Source organism: Ylistrum balloti, unplaced genomic scaffold (assembly GCF_031769215.1).
Source record: "Ylistrum balloti isolate Yb309-2 unplaced genomic scaffold, AGI_CSIRO_Ybal_v1 Utg369660, whole genome shotgun sequence".
Taxonomy (NCBI): domain Eukaryota; kingdom Metazoa; phylum Mollusca; class Bivalvia; order Pectinida; family Pectinidae; genus Ylistrum; species Ylistrum balloti.
The window spans coordinates 139,438-160,338 of record NW_026781911.1 but is presented as its reverse complement, the minus strand read 5'-3'; the positions used below and the strand labels follow the sequence as shown (position 1 = coordinate 160,338).

The following is a 20,901-nucleotide window of genomic DNA, read 5'->3' as shown; positions in this document are numbered from 1 at the left end:
AAAAACTTGCTTGAACTTTTTCAACCCCACTGGATTCTGGAAGGCAAAATTTTTAAAATCCTTTCTGTTTGCGATAAAAAAATTGGTAAAGGTTCTGAATATGCACATCGAAGAAACAGCAATTATTGGGGGAAAAATTTAATAAAATAGGACAGACCAAGTTCTACAGGATGTAAATTTGAAAATTTTGAATCAAATTAAGCATTTATATGACTGTAATCACAGATATAATGTACAGACCAGGGTCTGGAGATTTTTGTGGGTGTAAGTTGAAGCATAAGCTGCAACACAAACCTGTCATACCCGTCTCGCCGGTCTCGCTGGTCGGTGGCTCTAAACTGTACATGTAAGCCAGCAAGGTACGCACTGTCTGATTGGCTGTCTCCCTGGATACGTCATTCAATAAAAAACATAATACACATAAACATAAATTGGGGAACATTTATCTATGTTAGCTGTGGAACTGTAATACTAACGTGTACAACGCCATGTCAGTGACATCATTTGATACCATGATACTAATCTCGACAACAGACATACATCGGAGTCTGAAAACCATAACCTTACATCGCAGATATCAAATGAAGGGAATCAAGAGAAAGATAACATTTGTTAGCAAACAACTGTCAAGACAGGTGAATCAGATTTTTGCAATAAAATCATTACAATTGGGTTTTTTTTCTTCTTTTGATATTATACTAGTGTGTTTAGAGAATATGACTGATAAACTACCTGTTTGCCTTTTTGATGTTGTCATCCACTTTACTGTAAGGTACCAGGTGAGGGTTCCTCTTGGTGTGTGGATCCTTGTATAGATAATAAATAAAATCACAAGATAAATAAGGGTTTGATTTCAGCAGAAATAAGATTAACATTCAGCTGGTATTACAATTTTATTTTTTTTTTAAATTTCAGAATGCTTGTCTAGCCTGAAGGATTTTTATACCTCTTGCCAGCCAAATGTCCAGCCATGTTTAATTCTGTCCTTTGCCCAGACATTGTGCGTGTTCTCAGCTAACATGTCCACCAGATTCTCCATGGTAGGGTCCATGTCTACAGCTGCCAGATCCAAGGGTGTTGGCTTATAGCCATTTGACTGTAAAAAGCTGAAAATAAAATTAACATCATTTCATATACATTCTTGTGGTGCTATAAAATTTCATTAAGAAAAGGCCACTGACAACTGAAAGGCCTGGTGTAGTACTACATGGATGTTTGTTTCCTATTTTTTATTTCAGGTTCACATCTAATCAAGTGCTACATGTTTGTATAAAAAAATTATTGGATATGTTGATTCAACATTTTGATTTTTATTCCATTCAGCTATGACAGGGCTAATTCAACACAGAGTAATACATCAAGTAAGTGGTATCTGTGTTGTTTTGAACGATCAAAGTTAGTGAAGATCTAGAGATATAGACTGACTTGTTAGGTAGTTTGACTGTCTTCATCCTGTTGTTCTGTTCTTTCTTCAGGTCCATACTGATATGGTAGCCTAGGGCCAGTAGTGTGCTGTAACATACCATATTAAACAAAATTAGTGAATAGATAACTACAAAAACAAAACCAAAGAGAGAGAGAGAAAGAGAGAGAGAGAGAGAGAGAGAGAGAGAGAGAGAGAGAGAGAGAGATAGAGAGAGAGAGAGATGGAGAGAGAGAGAGAGAGAGAGAGAGAGAGAGAGAGAGAGAGAGAGAGAGAGAGAGAGAGAGAGAGAGAGAGAGAGAGAGAGAGAGAGAGAGAGAGAGGGAGGAGAGAGGAGAGAGAGGGAGAGAAAGGGAGGAAGAAATTTAAGAAATGAAAAAAATCAACATAAGATGTTTCCTGGCTACACATACCGAAGAGTCTCAAATGCCACTGTGATCACATATTTCTTCTCAGACATTGGAAGTCTCTCAAAGTTGGTTAAGGACGGATTCATCTTCAGTTGATCATCTCTCACCTGTGACAAAAGAATAAACAGTGGTAAAATCTACAATATATCAAAATCAAGCGGAGCTATTTTAAGGATATACTATATTTACTCATCAGGTAAAATTCTCAATTCATAAACTCAAGTATTAATCATTTAATTCTCTATAGTATGAGCTCTACTCTATCTTATACATATACTTACCTCCTTGTAGGACCAGCCCTGTACTCTCTTGTAATTATACTTGCCTCTCTGTAGGACTAGCCTTGTACTCTCTTGTACATATATTTACCTCTCTGTAGGACCAGCCCTGTACTCTCTTGTAATTATACTTGCCTCTCTGTAGGACCAGCCCTGTTCTATATTGTACATATATTTACCTCCCCGTAAGACCAGCCCTGTTCAATCTTGTTCATGGCCCAGATCTCGTGTAAATTCTCTGCCAGCTTGTCCCTCACATTTTCTATATACACAGGCAGCTGGATCTGTAAACCAATCATTCAGATCATATGAAAATATTTCTAAGTGCAAGAATTTCAATTAAGGCTGCTTTTTCTGATGATTCATTACAGTGATCATGAAGTATAGAAATGTATTGCCACTTTTACATAGAAAAATGATCTCACAGAAAATACCTCCCCTAAAGCTCAGAGTTTGGGATCCAAGCACTTAATGTAATAAAATTCTGTGGAGTTTTCCACTACATGATTCTATTTGTCACCAGGTTTCATCTCACAGATGGTTATCAGTGTTCTGTCCACTGAAACTGATCTCACATTCAACCGATATAGTATATGACAAAATATATTCAACAATTAGGGTACGGGATAAAGACACCTAGTAGTTTTAACTGGTGGATATAAACCACACTTCAACTCAGTATTATCCATGGTGAACAGAGAGGTCCCTATATCAATATACACTTACATTTGATGTATCCACAGGGTTTGGCACAAATGGTGAGTATTCACAGATCTCTGTAGGGCCAGAGATGACGTTACGGTGGACTTCCCCAAACATGAAGCATGGTTCAACTTTGACCTTTTCTTTGGGGAGGAGACACTCCACTATTGGGGAGTGATTGTCTGGGGGACCATATTTCAGGCGTCCATGCTCACCACCGAGTAAAAACCGACAACTGTAACACAAAGCATCCATATACATGACAATGGTATCCAAAAAGACACGTCGATGCCAAGAGAAAGATTAATTAAATCATATGTCTGGATTTCTTCAAAGAAATAAATGTTATTCAACTTTCCTTTGCCACCATTGAGCTTATATTTGTATATTATGATCTTGATTTATTAATTACCCCAATTAGTAACTGCCACAGCATAAAGAAACTAGTTTTAATGGGTATTACTTATATCGGAGAAGCTTATTCTGTGTGATTTACCTCGTGCTGGCAGACATGGATAGGACAGGATGGAAGAGCCCATCAATATTGAAGTCTTTAAACACTCCAGGGACCTTGATTCCATTGACAGAGAAAGTAATCTGAGGCAAAGAGAGGTCAAGGGTACAGCCAATCACATCACCTTGTTTGAAGAATTTTCCCTCTCTCACAAGTTTTGGTCGACCACCTGTGGAATGAGAGCAGTCAAAAACATAAGTTGGTTAATTGGTTTGTGAAAGCCATTATTTTACAGAAATTCACTTAGAACTTTATATCAATAGAACATGTTCCATGAATTAAAATTGGTTTTTTCTTTGTTTAATATATTCTCTTATTAAGTTTAGTAGGGGTCAATAGTTTACTTCTACAAACCTAAAAAGACAGCAAAAAACAAACTCACCTGTCCACAGACTTTGTCCATCAAAGGCATAGGAGTACAGATTGTCGCCTGTCCCGTTGGCTCCCCATTTCTCACCACCTCCTGGGTGGGGAACGAAACCCTGGGTGTTTGCCCAACCTACTCTTAGCAAGGGTGGAACATGTGATACAACTTCAAGGTGGTCCAGCATCACCTCAAAGTACCACCTCTTGTACATAGACGAGCCCTCCTTTATACCCACGTACAGGTTGGGCTTCATACTGATCGCAAAACATAAAGAAATAGTGTGAATACCTGATATCTTTAAAAAGTCACATTAGAATTTGTTGTACTTCCAATGCCTTACTTTCTAATACATATTACGAAGCTATAAGAAATTATGTTAGTATCAAAAATGTGTCTATGTCAACTTCAAAAATTGATTTGTGAAACGGATAAAACATTCTCAAGTATGAAAAGATAAAATCACACTGTACATGCAATTTCCTTTAATCTTTTAAATGATATCTAAAATGTTGTCATTCTCTCTATATTCTCTTTTTCACTTATTCTCCCTATAGTTATTTCCCTTGACAAAAATATACCTGCTAACATGGTCGATGAGCTTGGTTTGTAGTAGTAAGTCACAGCCAGGTAACAAGTTATCACAGATCAGATTTTGGTTGGTTCTCACAGCTACTCCATTACCCACACATAATGAACAAAGCACATCCAGAACCTGATGTCAATGTCAAATACAGAGATGAAGGTCAAATGTAAAATTATCAAGATTAATTTTGTTCATTCATCTTAATGACATGTTTTAAACTTCTCAATGGAATTTTTTTGAGTGCCATTTTACAAAGTACTGTTGGTGAAATGAGACTTTTTGCTTAGAGTATGAGCAGTGAGATATGGGCTAATGGAGAGCGTACCTTTGGATCCCTGCCATGGCGGTCTATGAGGGATATGATGGTGTTGATATGTTTTTCTTTGATCATGTTCAGTGCCTCAGGGCTGTCGATGAGGACACAGTGTAGCACCTCTAACACTCCTACAAGTACAAGACAGCATCATAACAAAGCGGAAACAAGCCAGCTGTCAAACAAACCTGTTATCATTAAACAAATGTCTTGCTTTCATATATTTCAAACATAGGAACTTTAGCTACAGTTTCACTAAAAAAGGCATTTATTTACTGGAAAGGAGATGTATACTGACCTTTGGAAGATTGCTGACTCTCCAATCGGTCCACCAGCCAATCAAGGCGGTATGACTGGGCAAACTGTGCACAGTTGGCACGATTTCCACGAATCATCGCCGCTACAAACAAAAACATACACAAGGTAAAAATTCCTTCAGAAATAACTAAAGCATAAAACTTCAGAAAGTTAAAAGTTTAAATAACAACATGTATACTACTGTTTATAATTCTGATGACTTTGCTGGGTATCGATCCATGAACAGCAAGGGTTATTTTGAGGCGAGGTTTCCTGGTAGTAGCTACCTCACACAACATACGAGAGGCCTGTAGTATACTATATAGAGCAATAAAGGTAAAGCTATATAGTATCTTACACAAGGACACAATCATGTCAGCAAAGACAAGCCTTCTGAGAAACACAAACAGTCAGAGTAGGAAATGTCTAACTCTACACCACAGATCTTCATCTTAGCCAAGTAGGCCAATGCTCTAACCGTCTGAGCTGTCCAGACTAAAGACACGTGTTTCGACAAACAGAGACAATCAAAGGGCAGTAAGTGGACAAACTCACCCAGCAGTAAGTAGAGATAACTGGAGATGTCCTCATACTTGTTGGAAGCATCCTCCCCTGCATAGTGAGCGAAATGGCGGCGACTTTTGTATTGGCTGAACTTGTCTATTGTCTCCAGGATCAGGGCTATCATACCCTAGTCAAACAGAATGGGTTAATTAGCTGAGTCATAATTATAATAGGACACCCTAAGTTTACAGCTCATTAGTTTTTACAATATCAGATAAAGACGACAATCTTAGAAAACTGACTGAATTAAGCATGTACAATAAACAATTTGAAATACGTAAAGAGAAAATTTTATGAAAACATGTCCGCAGAAATCAGAATTAGCTGAAATCAGAAGCTTGCTGTATCAGATGTACAGCTAAAAGAGAAAAACAAATTTGAAATCAGTAAAATATCAATTGCTTCTGAATTTGAAAGTAATTTCATGTCAAGGCACTATAATATATAAACTTGACTGTTGAAGGTTGACCATCTAGTTACCTCCTCTTGGAAAAGATCTTGTCTGTTTCTTAAAGCTCGTAGTTTGTTTTGTTTTTCTTCATGTTCTGAAAAATGAAAATGCAAAAATCTAGTTTTATACATTATAAAAATAAAAAAAACAATGAAACAACAGTAATGTTATGTGATTGTACAACTCGTCAAGAATGAACATATTCATAGAAAAATGTTATAAACAGCTCTTAGCACTGATATATTGCAACTTTTGAATGCAAAAAGCAAATTTGAAACAATGTCCATCAAGCAATTAAGCATAAATTTTTACAACATTTTGTAACTTTCATTACTGTATTTACCAAAAATTTTAATTAATAGCTAGATAAACTTACCTTCCTCCTCCCCAGGCTGAGCAAAGTAGTCGATAAGATCTTCAAGGCACTTGAGTACTTCAGAAAGGCTAACTCGAGACCAGGTCACACTAGACTTGCCTTCCGTTTTCAGGGAGTCCAGTGCTCTGCAGGAAAATATAGGTTAAGTGTACTCTGTGACCATTAAAAGACATTTCATATGAGTTTCCTTCTTTAAAGGTTGAAATGATAAATTACAAATAGAACTCTTGATCCAAAACAATTTTAAGCCCAATGATGAGTCCTAGAAGGATGAACCACCATTATGATGTAGCATCATCGACGAGTCCTAGAAGGACCAAACAGCTGTATGATGCAGTTTAATTCATTGTTTGGTTCTAGTGTATCTAATTAAAGTTGAACGGAAAGGTACTATTCACTTGTACGTTTTTTATACAATCATTCAGAAGAATGTATAATGTACATACTTGATGAACTTTGTGAAAAGTGATTGACATTTGCGAATAACCCTGGCTGATCTGGACTCTTCTTCTTGGGCACGACTCAATGAAAATCCATCATCCATGTGACCTTCAACCAGCATCACAGCCTGTAACGGTAATGGAGTAGAACTTACTTTCATAATATTCCCAACCTACTTTACTGATGAAATGAGTTGTCTGTCACAGGATATTATTTGGAAATAATTATCTTGGTGATACCAAATTGCAAAGACCATAAAAAAGATGGCAGTTATAAAATGACTTCTTTTAAAAGAATCTTAGCAAACCTTTTTCTCCTCAATCCTGCCAAGTCCCCGTTTCTTAGTCTCAAATGTCTGGTAGGAGAGCCACTTTCCTGTATCACTGTGTTGGATGAAAACCATAGAGTCACCATATTTTATGTCTGCTTTTCCCATGCCTTCATCTTCACGACCCTCTGCTTGTTTTTTCTCATCCTATAAGGTAAAAATATCCAGGTAGTCAATATAGTCACATTTATATCACTTTGATGTTACAAAACAAAATTTAAAAACAAAAAAAAACCCACTTCTTGTATGAAAAAGGAAACAGAATATCAAAAAACCAACAAAGGGACATAACACAGTATGATCTGTATTTATCATCACAAAAGGATAGGTGATAAAGATGTGAACAATATCAAGGGAAAAATGATTTTACCTTTGATGCCATCAATACAAACGAGATGCTCTTCTCGTCTGCCTTGAGTCTATGGACAGTGATGACGTTGTTGTCGTTGGTCACAGCCAAATACCTGCCTGATGTCACGTGGCGTAGTCTACACTGCTGTCCCCATCCCATAAATCCACCAGCCCACCTGTTGGGGAGACGGTCAGATTGCCAATAATACGACTGGTTATTAAGATAGAAGCATCACAGGGAAGTACATGTATAACTTGTTTTCCAAATTATGTATGTTAGCTGATGAACATTTGCTAATAATAATATGTTGAAAATTACATTTCATAGCTGTATGGCTCAAAATAAATGTTTTCCTGATCTTCTTACATATTCAAGGGACTTATTGTTTTTTGACTTACTTTGTTCGTATAAGTTCTATTCTCCAAAGTGACCTTGCATGGCTACATACTGCTCCAGTTTCATACATGACCGCTCTGAAACAAAATCCACATTATATATATGAAGCAGTAGATGATGTCTTGGCAAAAGCGGCTACATGCTCATTTTTCTCTGAAGAAGAAGAGAGGTACAAAGAAGGCAGTGGGCTGTCTAGCATTTTATGCTGTTTATCATGTCCCTTTGTGTATATTCTGAAGGTTGTTTATAGTGATCGTTTTAAGGTTTTAAACTTTATTATCTTTGAAGTTGTGAAACAAGTTTTTCTAAAACATAATAATCACTGTTGTTGGCCTGGAAATGTATTAGGGATATCATTGTATGAGGAAACCAGAAAACTTGATGAAAACCCATGTGGTCAGGCAGGTGACCAATAATTTCTCATGTCTATTACTGGAACTAAACACCTTACTACTGCAAGGCCAAGTGAGTTACCACTGCACCATCCAATCACTCATGTATGTTTTGAAGTTCATTCCATCTTCTATTTACACTCAAATAAGAAACTTGCTTTTTATTTTTAAATATTCACACATCATGAAATATTTGACAGTTTCTGGGTCCTAAGAGATGGCTGTTACATCAACAAGACTGCTTGCTGTTATATCCTCACAATGTAATGGATCATATATATACATGTCATAAACAACTGCCAAAGCTTTTAGCACTTGACACTGATGAATAAGAAGACAATGAAGTAACATACAATCTGTTGTCCTGTCTACTGGAAAAGTATAGATACTAAAATCCTCATCAGTCAGATTACGTAGTAACCCTTTTTTATTTACTCTCATTCTTTAAGGCATTTTCAAATCATGGCAGACTGGACATTTACTGTTCCGACTGATATCACTGTGGAGACATATATACAGCACTCCGCTAATCTTGTGTAAAATATTACAATAATTTATTGATTTCCAGGAACAGAAATTTCCAGATTGTCTGAAGGCAAGCATGTTTTTTGTAATCTAGAGTGACAGGATTGAGACTGTAAGAGGATTGACAGATTAATTCTAGGGCAAAACTGCTTCTAAGAATACTGAGTCAACTGAGAGACAACAAATATACATGTCTACTACTTGGCCAATAGCGATACTATAAGGCCTAATATAGAGACACAAATCTACACTCTAACAGCAAATGAGAACTGTTTAGATCATAGATGTACTAATGTTACAGTCAAAGTTCTGAGCTACAGAAAAAAATTGTTTTCCAGTAATGCTGCCTTTGACCTCTATTAATGATCCCTGCTCACTAGCCTCTGCCACTTTGTCACTCTACCTAGTCACACTAATTACTGAGTGATCTCAGGCTCTATGATAACACTCATCACTTCTATATAGCCTTTGTTACCATAACATAAACAAAGATAACCCTTCCACTGGGTGGCATCTGTCACTGTTGTGCCTTCATCACTGTTCAGTCACTATAATGACCCTCTTACTAGATGGCATCAGTCACTATAGTGCCATCACAACTGATAAGTCACTATGGTGACCTTATTACAGGGCGGCATCAGCAACTATAGTACCATCACCAGCGACTTAGTCACTTTGGTGACCCTCCTTCTGGGTGGCATCAATCACTGTGTTACCAGTGGTGTCAGTCAATATGATGACACACCTTCTGAGTGACATCAGCAACTGCAGTGCCTTCTTCAGTAGTGTCAGTCACTATGGTGACCAAAGTCTGGGATATATTGTTATTCAATTACCTGATAAACATATAAACATAAATACTTACGTAAATTCATTTTCGCTCCCTGCTTCTGGTATAGTTAAACATTCATCCATATGACCATGAAATAGTCTTATTACATCCCCTCCAAGAGTATTACCTGTAAAAATTGGCAAAGAGATTAGGTTACACAGTAAAGAAGAAATGTATGGAAGAGATTGGGTTACCAGGTAAATAAGAACGGTATGGAAGAGATTGGGTTACCTGGTAAATAAGAATGGTATGGAAGAGATTGGGTTACTTGGTAAAGAAGTACTGTATGGAAGAGATTGGGTTGCCCGGTAAATAAGACCTGTATGGAAGAGATTGGGTTGCCCGGTAAAGAAGAACTATATGGAAGAGATTGGGTTACCTGGTAAATAAGAACGGTATGGAAGAGATTGGGTTACTCGGTAAAGAAGTACTGTATGGAAGAGATTGGGTTACTTGGTTAAGAAGTACTGTATGGAAGAGATTGGGTTACCCGGTAAAGAAGAACGGTATGGAAGAGATTGGAATACTCGGTAAAGAAGTACTGTATGGAAGAGATTGGGTTACTCGGTAAAGAAGTACTGTATGGAAGAGATTGGGTTACCTGGTAAATAAGAACGGTATGGAAGAGATTGGAATACTCGGTAAAGAAGTACTGTATTGAAGAGATTGGGTTGTTCGGTAAAGAAGTACTGTATGGAAGAGATTGGGTTACTCGGTAAAGAAGTACTGTATGGAAGAGATTGGGTTGCCCGGTAAAGAAGAACTGTATGGAAGAGATTGGGTTACCTGGTAAATAAGAACAGTATGGAAGAGATTGGAATACTCGGTAAAGAAGTACTGTATGGAAGAGATTGGGTTACTCGGTAAAGAAGTACTGTATGGAAGGGATTGGGTTACTCGGTAAAGAAGTACTGTATGGAAGAGATTGGGTTGCCCGGTAAAGAAGTACTGTATGGAAGAGATTGGGTTGCCCGCTAAAGAAGTACTGTATGGAAGGGATTGGGTTGCCCGGTAAAGAAGTACTGTATGGAAGAGATTGGGTTGCCCGCTAAAGAAGAACGGTATGGAAGTGTTTGAGTTGCCTCTTAAGTTATTGTTAAAAAACAAACTTTTTTCCATTTATTGTATGACAGCTAGCACTTTCAATAAAGGAAGCACTGCCAACATTGCCTACACATTGTCATTCTAGGTGGCCTACAATCAATATCATCAAAATACAAACACAATCTTATGTAGACATCCAAATGTTACCTAAATGATGTCACAAGATTTAACTTTCTCTATGTCAAATTTATGACAACTTAGTTATGTGGAGATTTACCTAGAGATTTCTGACTGATTGCTCCTGAACTCATGGGTACTACAGTCCATAATGTCTGCTGGAACGATGCTATCACCATTGAGCCTCCATAGATGTGCTGAAACATATACCAAAGCATGAACTATCATTCACTGATACTATAAAAATTAATATTGTACTTCCCAATACAAATCTCTTAGGGTTTGTAGGTCAAATGACAAAGCACAGTTTAGGATGAAACAATGGATCGGACAAGAACTTCCCCAACTAGTTCAATATCACTCAAGTTTCCTTTATTTCTGATTAGATTTATGAGCATTCAAATAATTTTGAAGACAATTTAAAAAAAAAAATCATTGATCATTCATAAACATAAAACTGGACATATTTACAGGCTGCAAAGCTAATTAGAACAGATTTACTGGTTCTTGAAAAAAAGTTATATAAATACCGTTGGACCATCTCAAGGACAGATTCTACAATGGGTATTCAGGAATGTAAAAACATATAAACATGCTCCAATTTCTAACAAATAAATTTGAAGTATTGTGCACTTCTTGATCAACACTTACCAAATATCTCTCTGATGACACGCTAACAAGAATAAGGTCATCTCCTACCCTGACCTTTTCACCTTCTGACCTCTGTTTGGAGGCCGGATGGATGGTCCACCAACAGGACTCACCTATAGCCAGGAGAAAATGTTATTAATTTGTATATATATATAGGAACAAGCAGAACTTTTATAAACTTTTTGTAAAATCTATCCAATAGTTCTTCACAATTAGTGGCTTCCTTAATTCAATCAACTCAAAAATCAAACATGCAAAAATATGGATAAGGGAAACCTATAATATTGAGACAGATTTATCTGGAACTTAATTTCGGGAGAAACAGTTACAAGAATAATTGTCTTAGGACAGATGATGGACTGTAACTTGCCAAGGATAGAAAAAATCTGAGCAATGCTGTTTAAAACTGGTGGACTGAAATATCCAATTTCAGGTATCTGCTTCAGGAAAGTGATCAGGACAATGTACAGAAGTTATTCAATTTGATAAGTTTTTTACCTGATAAGAAATTTTGCAAAATAGTTTTCTTTCAATAAGATATATGATCCGAATGTAGATGTTTTAAATTGATAAAACGAGATGATTCTATTGATTTTCCTTTTCCCTTAGAAAGGAGGTTGAGAGAATGCTGGCTGCTGCAAGTACAGAGTAACATACTTATGTTGTTCAGTTGTCAATCAAATTATAGGTAAAATAAATGTTTTAGGTCTGCATGTCTTGACTCCATTAGTAGTGTCCCTCGAGGTATCTTAACTCCATCAACAAGCACCTGCATCAGTTATTCCATTATACTTTGAAGGCCATTATAGAAAAGATTAAGGAGAGAACAATACTCGATAAAAAAAATGTCTGGACAAGTAGTTAATAATTTACAAAACATTTTTGAGCTCAGTCAAACCGAAGAATAATGCTCTTTTGAAATTTCAAACTTAAGTACAAATGACAATTAACATGTCTCAATTGTACAAACCATTTGTCTAGTCAGGTTCTGATTACTAACTGTTAACATAATTATGCAGACATATGCATATATGTACCTTGTGCTGTTTCCTGCAGACCGACATCAAAGGCGAGTTTATCATTTGATGAGCTGGTTGACAGGCAGGACAGATACTGTAATGAAACAATAAACCTAATTGTGATGATACATTGTATGTAAAGGTATGATGCTGTTATATTTGACATAGAGTTCACTACAATCTCAAACGATGGACAAACAGTTTGGGGTCCAACAGCAGATACGTGTGTTTAAAAGACAAAACATAATGATTAATTATTTGAAGTAAATACTGTGAAAATTACACACAATAGGTTTATAGGATTGAATCATTAAAGCTTTAATTCAGGGGATTATTAACAAATCCTTACTCACCATGTTGCTATGGAGATGCCTTAGTAACACAGCATGGCCATATAGAAGTGTTCTGTGACCGGACTGTGCTGTCTGCTAACAGAAAATCATAAGATTTCATTTCTCATTATCCTGTAATATCCAAAAAGGTAAACATAAGGATATAGAACATGAGATTTAATCTCACTGAGCTGCAGCTGAAATGATGGAGATGTCTCTGTATACAATGTATAACATTTATCTGATTATGATGGAGTATTCCTGGAGAATTATCTGTGTAGAAAGTTAATGTCATTTAGCAATATCAGAGAAAAGGGGTTAAACATAATGTCTTACTACACTATCAATCACTGTAGCAAAACATTTGAGGTAGCAGTGACCTACTTGCCTAATGATCAAGTAATGATGCTTCAGATGGATTTATAAATGATTTTGTATGATGAACCGTGAACCAATTAGTAAAGAAAATAATCAATTAACCAATACCACTGGTAGGACATAAACATGAGTTAGAAATTAAAACAAGAGGCACACAGACCTTGATAGCCATTTGATTGGCTATGAAGGTCCAGGTGTAACAGCAGCAGTGATAACAGGAACAATTAGGAAACTAATAAAACCATTCTGATTTGTTTTTGAGTGTATGTATCATTCTTCATTAGTTTGCATTAAATCATTTAACAGAGACAGTAGTATGTTTTATATCAGTTTTCCTCTGACAACTGGCTGTGACGGTAGACCAAATATGGTTTCAGTGTTGATGGTTACAACATAATATTATAGACAACTTCCAATTCCTGTCATTTGTATGTTGTTTGTCTGTATTATATACGCTGAGAAAATATTTCTACTAGTTGAAAAGATTCTAAAATTTAGAACATTTTGCCACACTGGAAGTCCCTCCCCCTAGCTTCCTGGAGGTAAAATCCATACATTTTACAACTGCTGTGCTATAGGGATGATTGTGACCAAATACAATTTACATTGGCATACTGATGCAGCAGAATATGTCAAAAATATACTTTTCCTGTATAAACCATAGTAAACTTCACTTTCTTAACAGTGGATACCTGGATCCAGGACTGCTTTGAATCTCACAATTTTTGTAAAACTAATTAATGGCTTTACAAGGAAATTTAGTCAAGCGGGCCCCCCGACACATAAATATCACAATTTTGAACTGCTTTTCCCCAAGGTTGTTTGTGGCCAAATATGATATATATTGGTGAATTAGTTTTAAAGAAGTCAAAAAAGTGAAAAGTTTATGTAGAAGACATTCTGTATAACATATGACAACAGACGGAATGCAATGTCAATAAGTCATCCTGATCCTTTGGGTCAAATGACTTAGAAAAAAAAAATTAATAAAGGTGTATCAGTGTACATTTTATATCAGCTGTGCAGGTAGGTTAAATGTAATCAAAGAATAAATTAGAAACAAAACTAACCCTTAGAAGTAATCTAATGACTATTGACCACTATTGCTGTAGAACACAACAAATATCTCAGTGTTTCATTGTTACATGGGGCTTTATTTACAAAGGATGCAAATTAAATCCAAGAGTTCTTCAGTAATCAAATAAATTTTATTGGAATACAGTCACAGAAAATTTGAGAAATCTTCCTGTGGATGGCATTTACATCTGGCAAGGCAGTTTGACCTTTCCAGAATTCATTTGTGTTGGTTTTGCAGTTTCAGCAAACTTATACTTGTCAATGTCAATTAATCCAGGAGACATTAAAAAACAAATTGTTTACACCAATATCCTTAGTACACAATGCAACCACTATATCACTGATTTGGTAGATTCACTTGCCTTAATTGACATAAAATTTTAACAATATGGAATCGAACATGAAGTACAAATCGTGTTCTGGATAACCAAAATGTCAGGAAATCTTGTTATAGACTCTAAATTTTGAATTCAATCAGGAAATCTTGTTATAGACTCTAAATTTTGAATTCAATCAGGAAATCTTGTTATAGACTCTAAATTTTGAATTCAATCAGGAAATCTTGTTATAGACTCTAAATTTTGAATTCAATCAGGAAATCTTGTTATAGACTCTAAATTTTGAATTCAATCAGGAAATCTTGTTATAGACTCTAAATTTTGAATTCAATCTGGAAATCTTGTTATAGACTCTAAATTTTGAATTCAATCAGGAAATCTTGTTATAGACTCTGAAATTTTGAATTCAATCTGGAAATCTTGTTATAGACTCTAAATTTTGAATTCAATCTGGAAATCTTGTTATAGACTCTAAATTTTGAATTCAATCTGGAAATCTTGTTATAGACTCTAAATTTTGAATTCAATCTGGAAATCTTGTTATAGACTCTAAATTTTGAATTCAATCTGGAAATCTTGTTATAGACTCTAAATTTTGAATTCAATCTGGAAATCTTGTTATAGACTCTAAATTTTGAATTCAATCTGGAAATCTTGTTATAGACTCTGAAATTTTGAATTCAATCTGGAAATCTTGTTATAGACTCTGAAATTTTGAATTCAATCTGGAAATCTTGTTATAGACTCTAAATTTTGAATTCAATCTGGAAATCTTGTTATAGACTCTAAATTTTGAATTCAATCTGGAAATCTTGTTATAGACTGTGAAATTTTGAATTCAATCTGGAAATCTTGTTATAGACTCTGAAATTTTGAATTCAATCAGGAAATCTTGTTATAGACTCTAAATTTTGAATTCAATCAGGAAATCTTGTTATAGACTCTGAAATTTTGAATTCAATCAGGAAATCTTGTTATAGACTCTAAATTTTGAATTCAATCAGGAAATCTTGTTATAGACTCTAAATTTGGAATTCAATCAGGAAATCTTGTTATAGACTCTGAAATTTTGAATTCAATCAGGAAATCTTGTTATAGACTCTGAAATTTTGAATTCAATCAGGAAATCTTGTTATAGACTCTGAAATTTTGAATTCAATCTGGAAATCTTGTTATAGACTCTGAAATTTTGAATTCAATCTGGAAATCTTGTTATAGACTCTAAATTTTGAATTCAATCTGGAAATCTTGTTTGAGTCTTAATGTTTTGAATGAAATCTTCATACAAAGACATTAAATCTATAATAATAAATGTGTGAATGGAAACTGGATGAAGAATTTAACTGGACAGATTAAACATTTTTATTTTATAACTATTGTAGTCACAAAGATGATAATCTTTTAAAACGGCTCATTACAAGGACAGGTGTTTAAAGCAAGACTAGTGCTTACTCTATAGGGATGAAAATGTAGGATATTGCGAGCAGATCAAATTAATTAATTATGTTACAAATACATCACTATCACTTTAAATTACAGATGATGGTGGCTTAAATGATGGTATTCTGCTGCCAGCCTCTAGAAGAAGATCAGAGGTTCCCTAGAATTAATAACAGCCCCCAATTCACATATTGCCAAGAATAAGTCAAGGGTTTGCAGGTTGTAACAGCCTCATTTCACATTTCTTCAAGGTCAAACCTCTTAATCTTTCAACTATAGACTTAAATACCTACTAATCCCTATTTACTTCCTACCAAGGGCTCCCTTCATTCCGCTTAACATCAACCCCTATAGCTCTATGCCACCAACTACTAAAGTATATGGAAAACCCTTTTGGTGTTGTTTTTTTACACCTCCACAGGATATTCCAACTTGCAGTAATGAAGTACTGAAGGCTGAGGTGTTTTCATATCAATCTATATGACTACATGCTGCCACCCAGATTTTATTACATAATTCATAATAAACTCTAGAGTCTGCTACCACCAGGCATTAGGTACCTGTACCAAACTTCCTAAGTGCTACACTGGAACAACCCCACCTACACACAGGCTTGATGCATAGTGCAGCTGCTCCATCACAGACAGCATAGCAATTTACTGCAGTAAATATCCACAAATTTGATGGCAAGAATTTGAATTGTTACATTTTATTGTAACATTTATTATTGTATAACATATCGATCACTGACAGTTAAAGCAGTAACGAAAAAAAACATGTCACCCATAAATTTGAAAGGGCTTTATGTTAGTAACAAAATACTTCAGCAAACTTTATCATTCTTCACATGGTCTCTACAGAAAGATCTTCATCCTCCCCCAGTCAGGAGTAAATATTTATTTTTGCAGTCAAAGTAACATGGATGTGTCAAGATATTAACATGTTTATTCACATTTACCATAGCACATCATAACTAAATCTTCCTGTGTTTACCCATCCCTGTGGAGCTCCAACACTACAAATACACCTTTAAACATCTTGTAATCATATCAACTATACTGTATTATTCTGTGCTGTATATTTACATTCTTAACAAAGTAATCTTGTAATCCTCTCAGAATTTCTATTAAGTCACTAGTCCCTCTGTCTTCCCATTGGTTTGGTAACTGGCCCCTTGACCTTCACACCTTTTTGTCACTATTAAGTCATTTTGACCTTTCCATCTGTTTAATAACTGGTGCTTCTACTTTCCAATCTGTTTAGTCACTAGATCACTTCACATTCCTGTCTGTTTAGATACTTGTCTACGTGACCTACCCATCTGTTTAGTCACTAATTCACTTCACATTCCCATATGTTTAGTCACTGGTCTCTCTGACTGTTCTATCATTTTACTCAATGGTCCCTCAGCTTTCCAATCTGTTTAGTCACTTGTCTTTATGACAATCCCATCTATTTAGTCACTAGTTCACTTGATATTACCATATATTTAGTTACCAGTCCCCTGACCTTTCAATCTCATTAGTCACTTATATCCCTGACCTTTCAATCTGTTTAACCCCTACTCCCTAGTCACTTATATCCCTGACCTTTCAATCTGTTTAACCCCTACTCCCTAGTCACTTATATCCCTGACCTTTCAATCTGTTTAACCCCTACTCCCTAGTCACTTATATCCCTGACCTTTCAATCTGTTTAACCCCTACTCCCTAGTCACTTATATCCCTGACCTTTCAATCTGTTTAACCCCTACTCCCTCTGATCCTCCCTTGAATCATTGTGTATCTATTACTTTCACCATGTTGATTATTTAGCCATGTTGAATTACCTCCTCTTCTTATTATATCTGTTAATTTTCAGTTATTTAACATTTTACTTTTTTATCTTGCTTTCCTTCTCCTAAGAACATCATTTTTTCTTCTGTATTACATATATCAAGTACTTACTGATATCAACTGATACTTGACCAATTCCGTTACCACCCTAATCCACTTATGGTGTCCCTAGTGTTCCTAAAAATCCTCTACCCTTAACCACCTTATGATTCTTCCCCAAGTCCTCCACCCTTACCCACCGATGCTTCCCCAAGTCCTCCACCCTTACCCACCTATCCTTCCCCAAGTCCTCCACCCTTACCCATCTATTCTTCCCCCAAGTCCTGTACCATTTACCACCTATCCTTCCCCAAATCCTCCATCCTTAAACATCTATTCTTCCTCAACACTTGTCTTTCCCCAAGTCCTCCACCTTTAACCACCTATACTTCCCCAAGTCCCCTACCTTTTACCATCTATTCTTCCCCAAGTCCCCTACCTTTTACCATCTATTCTTCCCCAAGTCCTCCACCCTTAACCACCTATACTTCCCCAAGTCCTCCACCCTTAACCACCTATACTTCCCCAAGTCCCCTACCTTTTACCATCTATTCTTCCCCAAGTCCCCTACCTTTTACCATCTATTCTTCCCCTAGTCCTCCACCCTTAACCACCTATACTTCCCCAAGTCCCCTACCTTTTACCATCTATTCTTCCCCAAGTCCTCCACCCTCAACCACCAATACTTCCCCAAGTCCTCCACCCTTAACCACCTATACTTCCCCAAGTCCCCTACCTTTTACCATCTATTCTTCCCCAAGTCCTCCACCCTCAACCACCAATACTTCCCCTAGTCCTCCACCCTTAACCACCTATACTTCCCCAAGTCCCCTACCTTTTACCATCTATTCTTCCCCAAGTCCTCCACCCTCAACCACCTATACTTCCCCAAGCCCTCCACCCTTAACCACCTATACTTCCCCAAGTCCCCTACCTTTTACCATCTATTCTTCCCCAAGTCCTCCACCCTCAACCACCAATACTTCCCCAAGTCCTCCACCCTTAACTACCTATACTTCCCCAAGTCCCCTACCTTTTACCATCTATTCTTCCCCAAGTCCTCCACCCTTAACCACCTATACTTCCCCAAGTCCCCTACCTTTTACCATCTATTCTTCCCCTAGTCCTCCACCCTTAACCACCTATACTTCCCCAAGTCCCCTACCTTTTACCATCTATTCTTCCCCAAGCCCTCCATCCTTAACCACCTATACTTCCCCGAGTCCCCTACCTTTTACCATCTATTCTTCCCCAAGTCCTTCACCCTTAAACATCTATCCTCTCCAAGTTCTTCACACTTTTCGATGTTCCACTTCAATTTAAAAAAAGATAACATGTTTTATTTCACTCAACCTTAATCAATATATTTTGATATGATTACACAACAAAGACGGCAATTTCAGGCAAGACAAAAGACTCGTCCGACACAAGCTTATAGTAAAGAGACAAGAGTGGGTTTGGAATACTGTTAAAATATGCAATCTAATTAAATCTATGATCCTTGCTTATACAAAACAGCAAAATGCCACCACACACATTCTGTAATCAGATGCTATAATCCCTATTCTGATGACTGGTAATTGCTAAATTTCACACCCTAAAGCCTTATGTTTCCTGAGCATACCAGTCTGTGAAGCCTGAATTATCAAGTTTTGTGAGCTTTAGTTAGTGAAGGGCTGTTGTATCCAACCAGTGTCTTTGGTCATGTGAAAAAAGTGTTACACATGATATTGGATCAAGCCAGCCACAGGATTAGAGAGAACTGGACAGTATATCAAAAGCAGCCAATCAGATCAATACTCATCAATGGTGGCTTTCTCAGACGGCAACTGTCATATTCAATGTGCAAATTATTTTAGTTGTAACCACTTCCACAGAAAACCTGTCTTCTTTCTAGCCAGTCATTCCTATTGATTTCTCCAGCTCCCATTTCCTTTGTATACGTCATATTCTCAAAACAATTTTTTGTTTTGACTTCTATACATATCTCAGTAGGTAAGTTTATTGAAATTTTGTAGACAGCCTCAATGGTCTAGAAGCTGAGAATGACTTGACCTTGAAAACCTGTATGCAAAACAAGTATAACACTGCTTCCAATATTCCCAAGTGATGATATTGGTCGTGACGAAAAAGTACTGTTAGCCATTTCAATACCAAATGCACTGATAAAGTAACTTATTTCTTTTTTATTTAAGGAAATACTATGGAACACACATCCTCATATGTACTTTAAGTCAAGTGGCAAGTCTGACAAATGATGTTTTTTTTAATCTTTAAATGTGATTCTGGACTACCGTAGGGTGAAGAGCATATTTCTTTACAAGTAACGCATTCTTTGACTGTAGGCTAAATGTAAGTCTGTGTTGATTGTGCATCAAGTCCTACGATTATGTGGTATGTAGGAGTGATGGGATTCTACAAGTAATGATCCAATCAGTATGTACCAGTAATGGAAATTAATGGATCAACTAGTCATTAATTCCAACCACAAATCACAAAATCACTTCCTGGAGCAGTGGCAATGTCAAAATGTATTTCAATATTAACCCATATCTCAGCACAATGACATGAAATCAATTCTGGTGAAAGAAGATCAATGCAGATGAAAATTTGATAATGTACTTATCAGAAAAATCAGAATATCGAAAATGAATGTATCAGAATATTTTTGGTGAACATTCTGATATATATACTATCAACATTCAGAATATTGATAGTGTATGTGTCAAAATATTGATGATGTATGTATCAGAATATTGATGGTGTATGTATCAGAATATTGATGGTGTATGTATCAGAATATTGATGGTGTATGTATCAGAATATTGATGGTGTATGTATCAGAATATTGACAGTGTATGTATCAGAATATTGATGGTGTACGTATCAGAGTATTGATGGTGTATGTATCAGAATATTGATGGTGTACGTATCAGAATATTGATGGTGTATGTATCAGAATATTGACAGTATATGTATCAGAGTATTGATGGTGTATGTATCAGAATATTGATGGTGTATGTATCA

At 36.2% G+C, this 20,901-nt stretch overlaps 1 protein-coding gene across 1 annotated transcript in view; it reads right to left on the bottom strand.

The window, feature by feature from the left end:
* The window catches only part of LOC132558522 (ryanodine receptor 2-like), a 157,435-nt gene that overhangs the window by 86,485 nt on the left and 50,049 nt on the right, over positions 1 to 20,901 (bottom strand). The window contains 24 exon segments of the mRNA XM_060223095.1: positions 295 to 386; positions 733 to 806; positions 947 to 1,106; positions 1,426 to 1,512; positions 1,837 to 1,940; positions 2,291 to 2,395; positions 2,838 to 3,048; positions 3,310 to 3,496; positions 3,710 to 3,948; positions 4,273 to 4,406; positions 4,603 to 4,721; positions 4,889 to 4,990; positions 5,443 to 5,578; positions 5,932 to 5,996; positions 6,279 to 6,403; positions 6,725 to 6,846; positions 7,027 to 7,194; positions 7,418 to 7,574; positions 7,798 to 7,872; positions 9,578 to 9,671; positions 10,866 to 10,962; positions 11,417 to 11,529; positions 12,454 to 12,529; positions 12,789 to 12,860. Coding sequence (XP_060079078.1) covers positions 295 to 386; positions 733 to 806; positions 947 to 1,106; positions 1,426 to 1,512; positions 1,837 to 1,940; positions 2,291 to 2,395; positions 2,838 to 3,048; positions 3,310 to 3,496; positions 3,710 to 3,948; positions 4,273 to 4,406; positions 4,603 to 4,721; positions 4,889 to 4,990; positions 5,443 to 5,578; positions 5,932 to 5,996; positions 6,279 to 6,403; positions 6,725 to 6,846; positions 7,027 to 7,194; positions 7,418 to 7,574; positions 7,798 to 7,872; positions 9,578 to 9,671; positions 10,866 to 10,962; positions 11,417 to 11,529; positions 12,454 to 12,529; positions 12,789 to 12,860 — 2,914 coding nt within the window.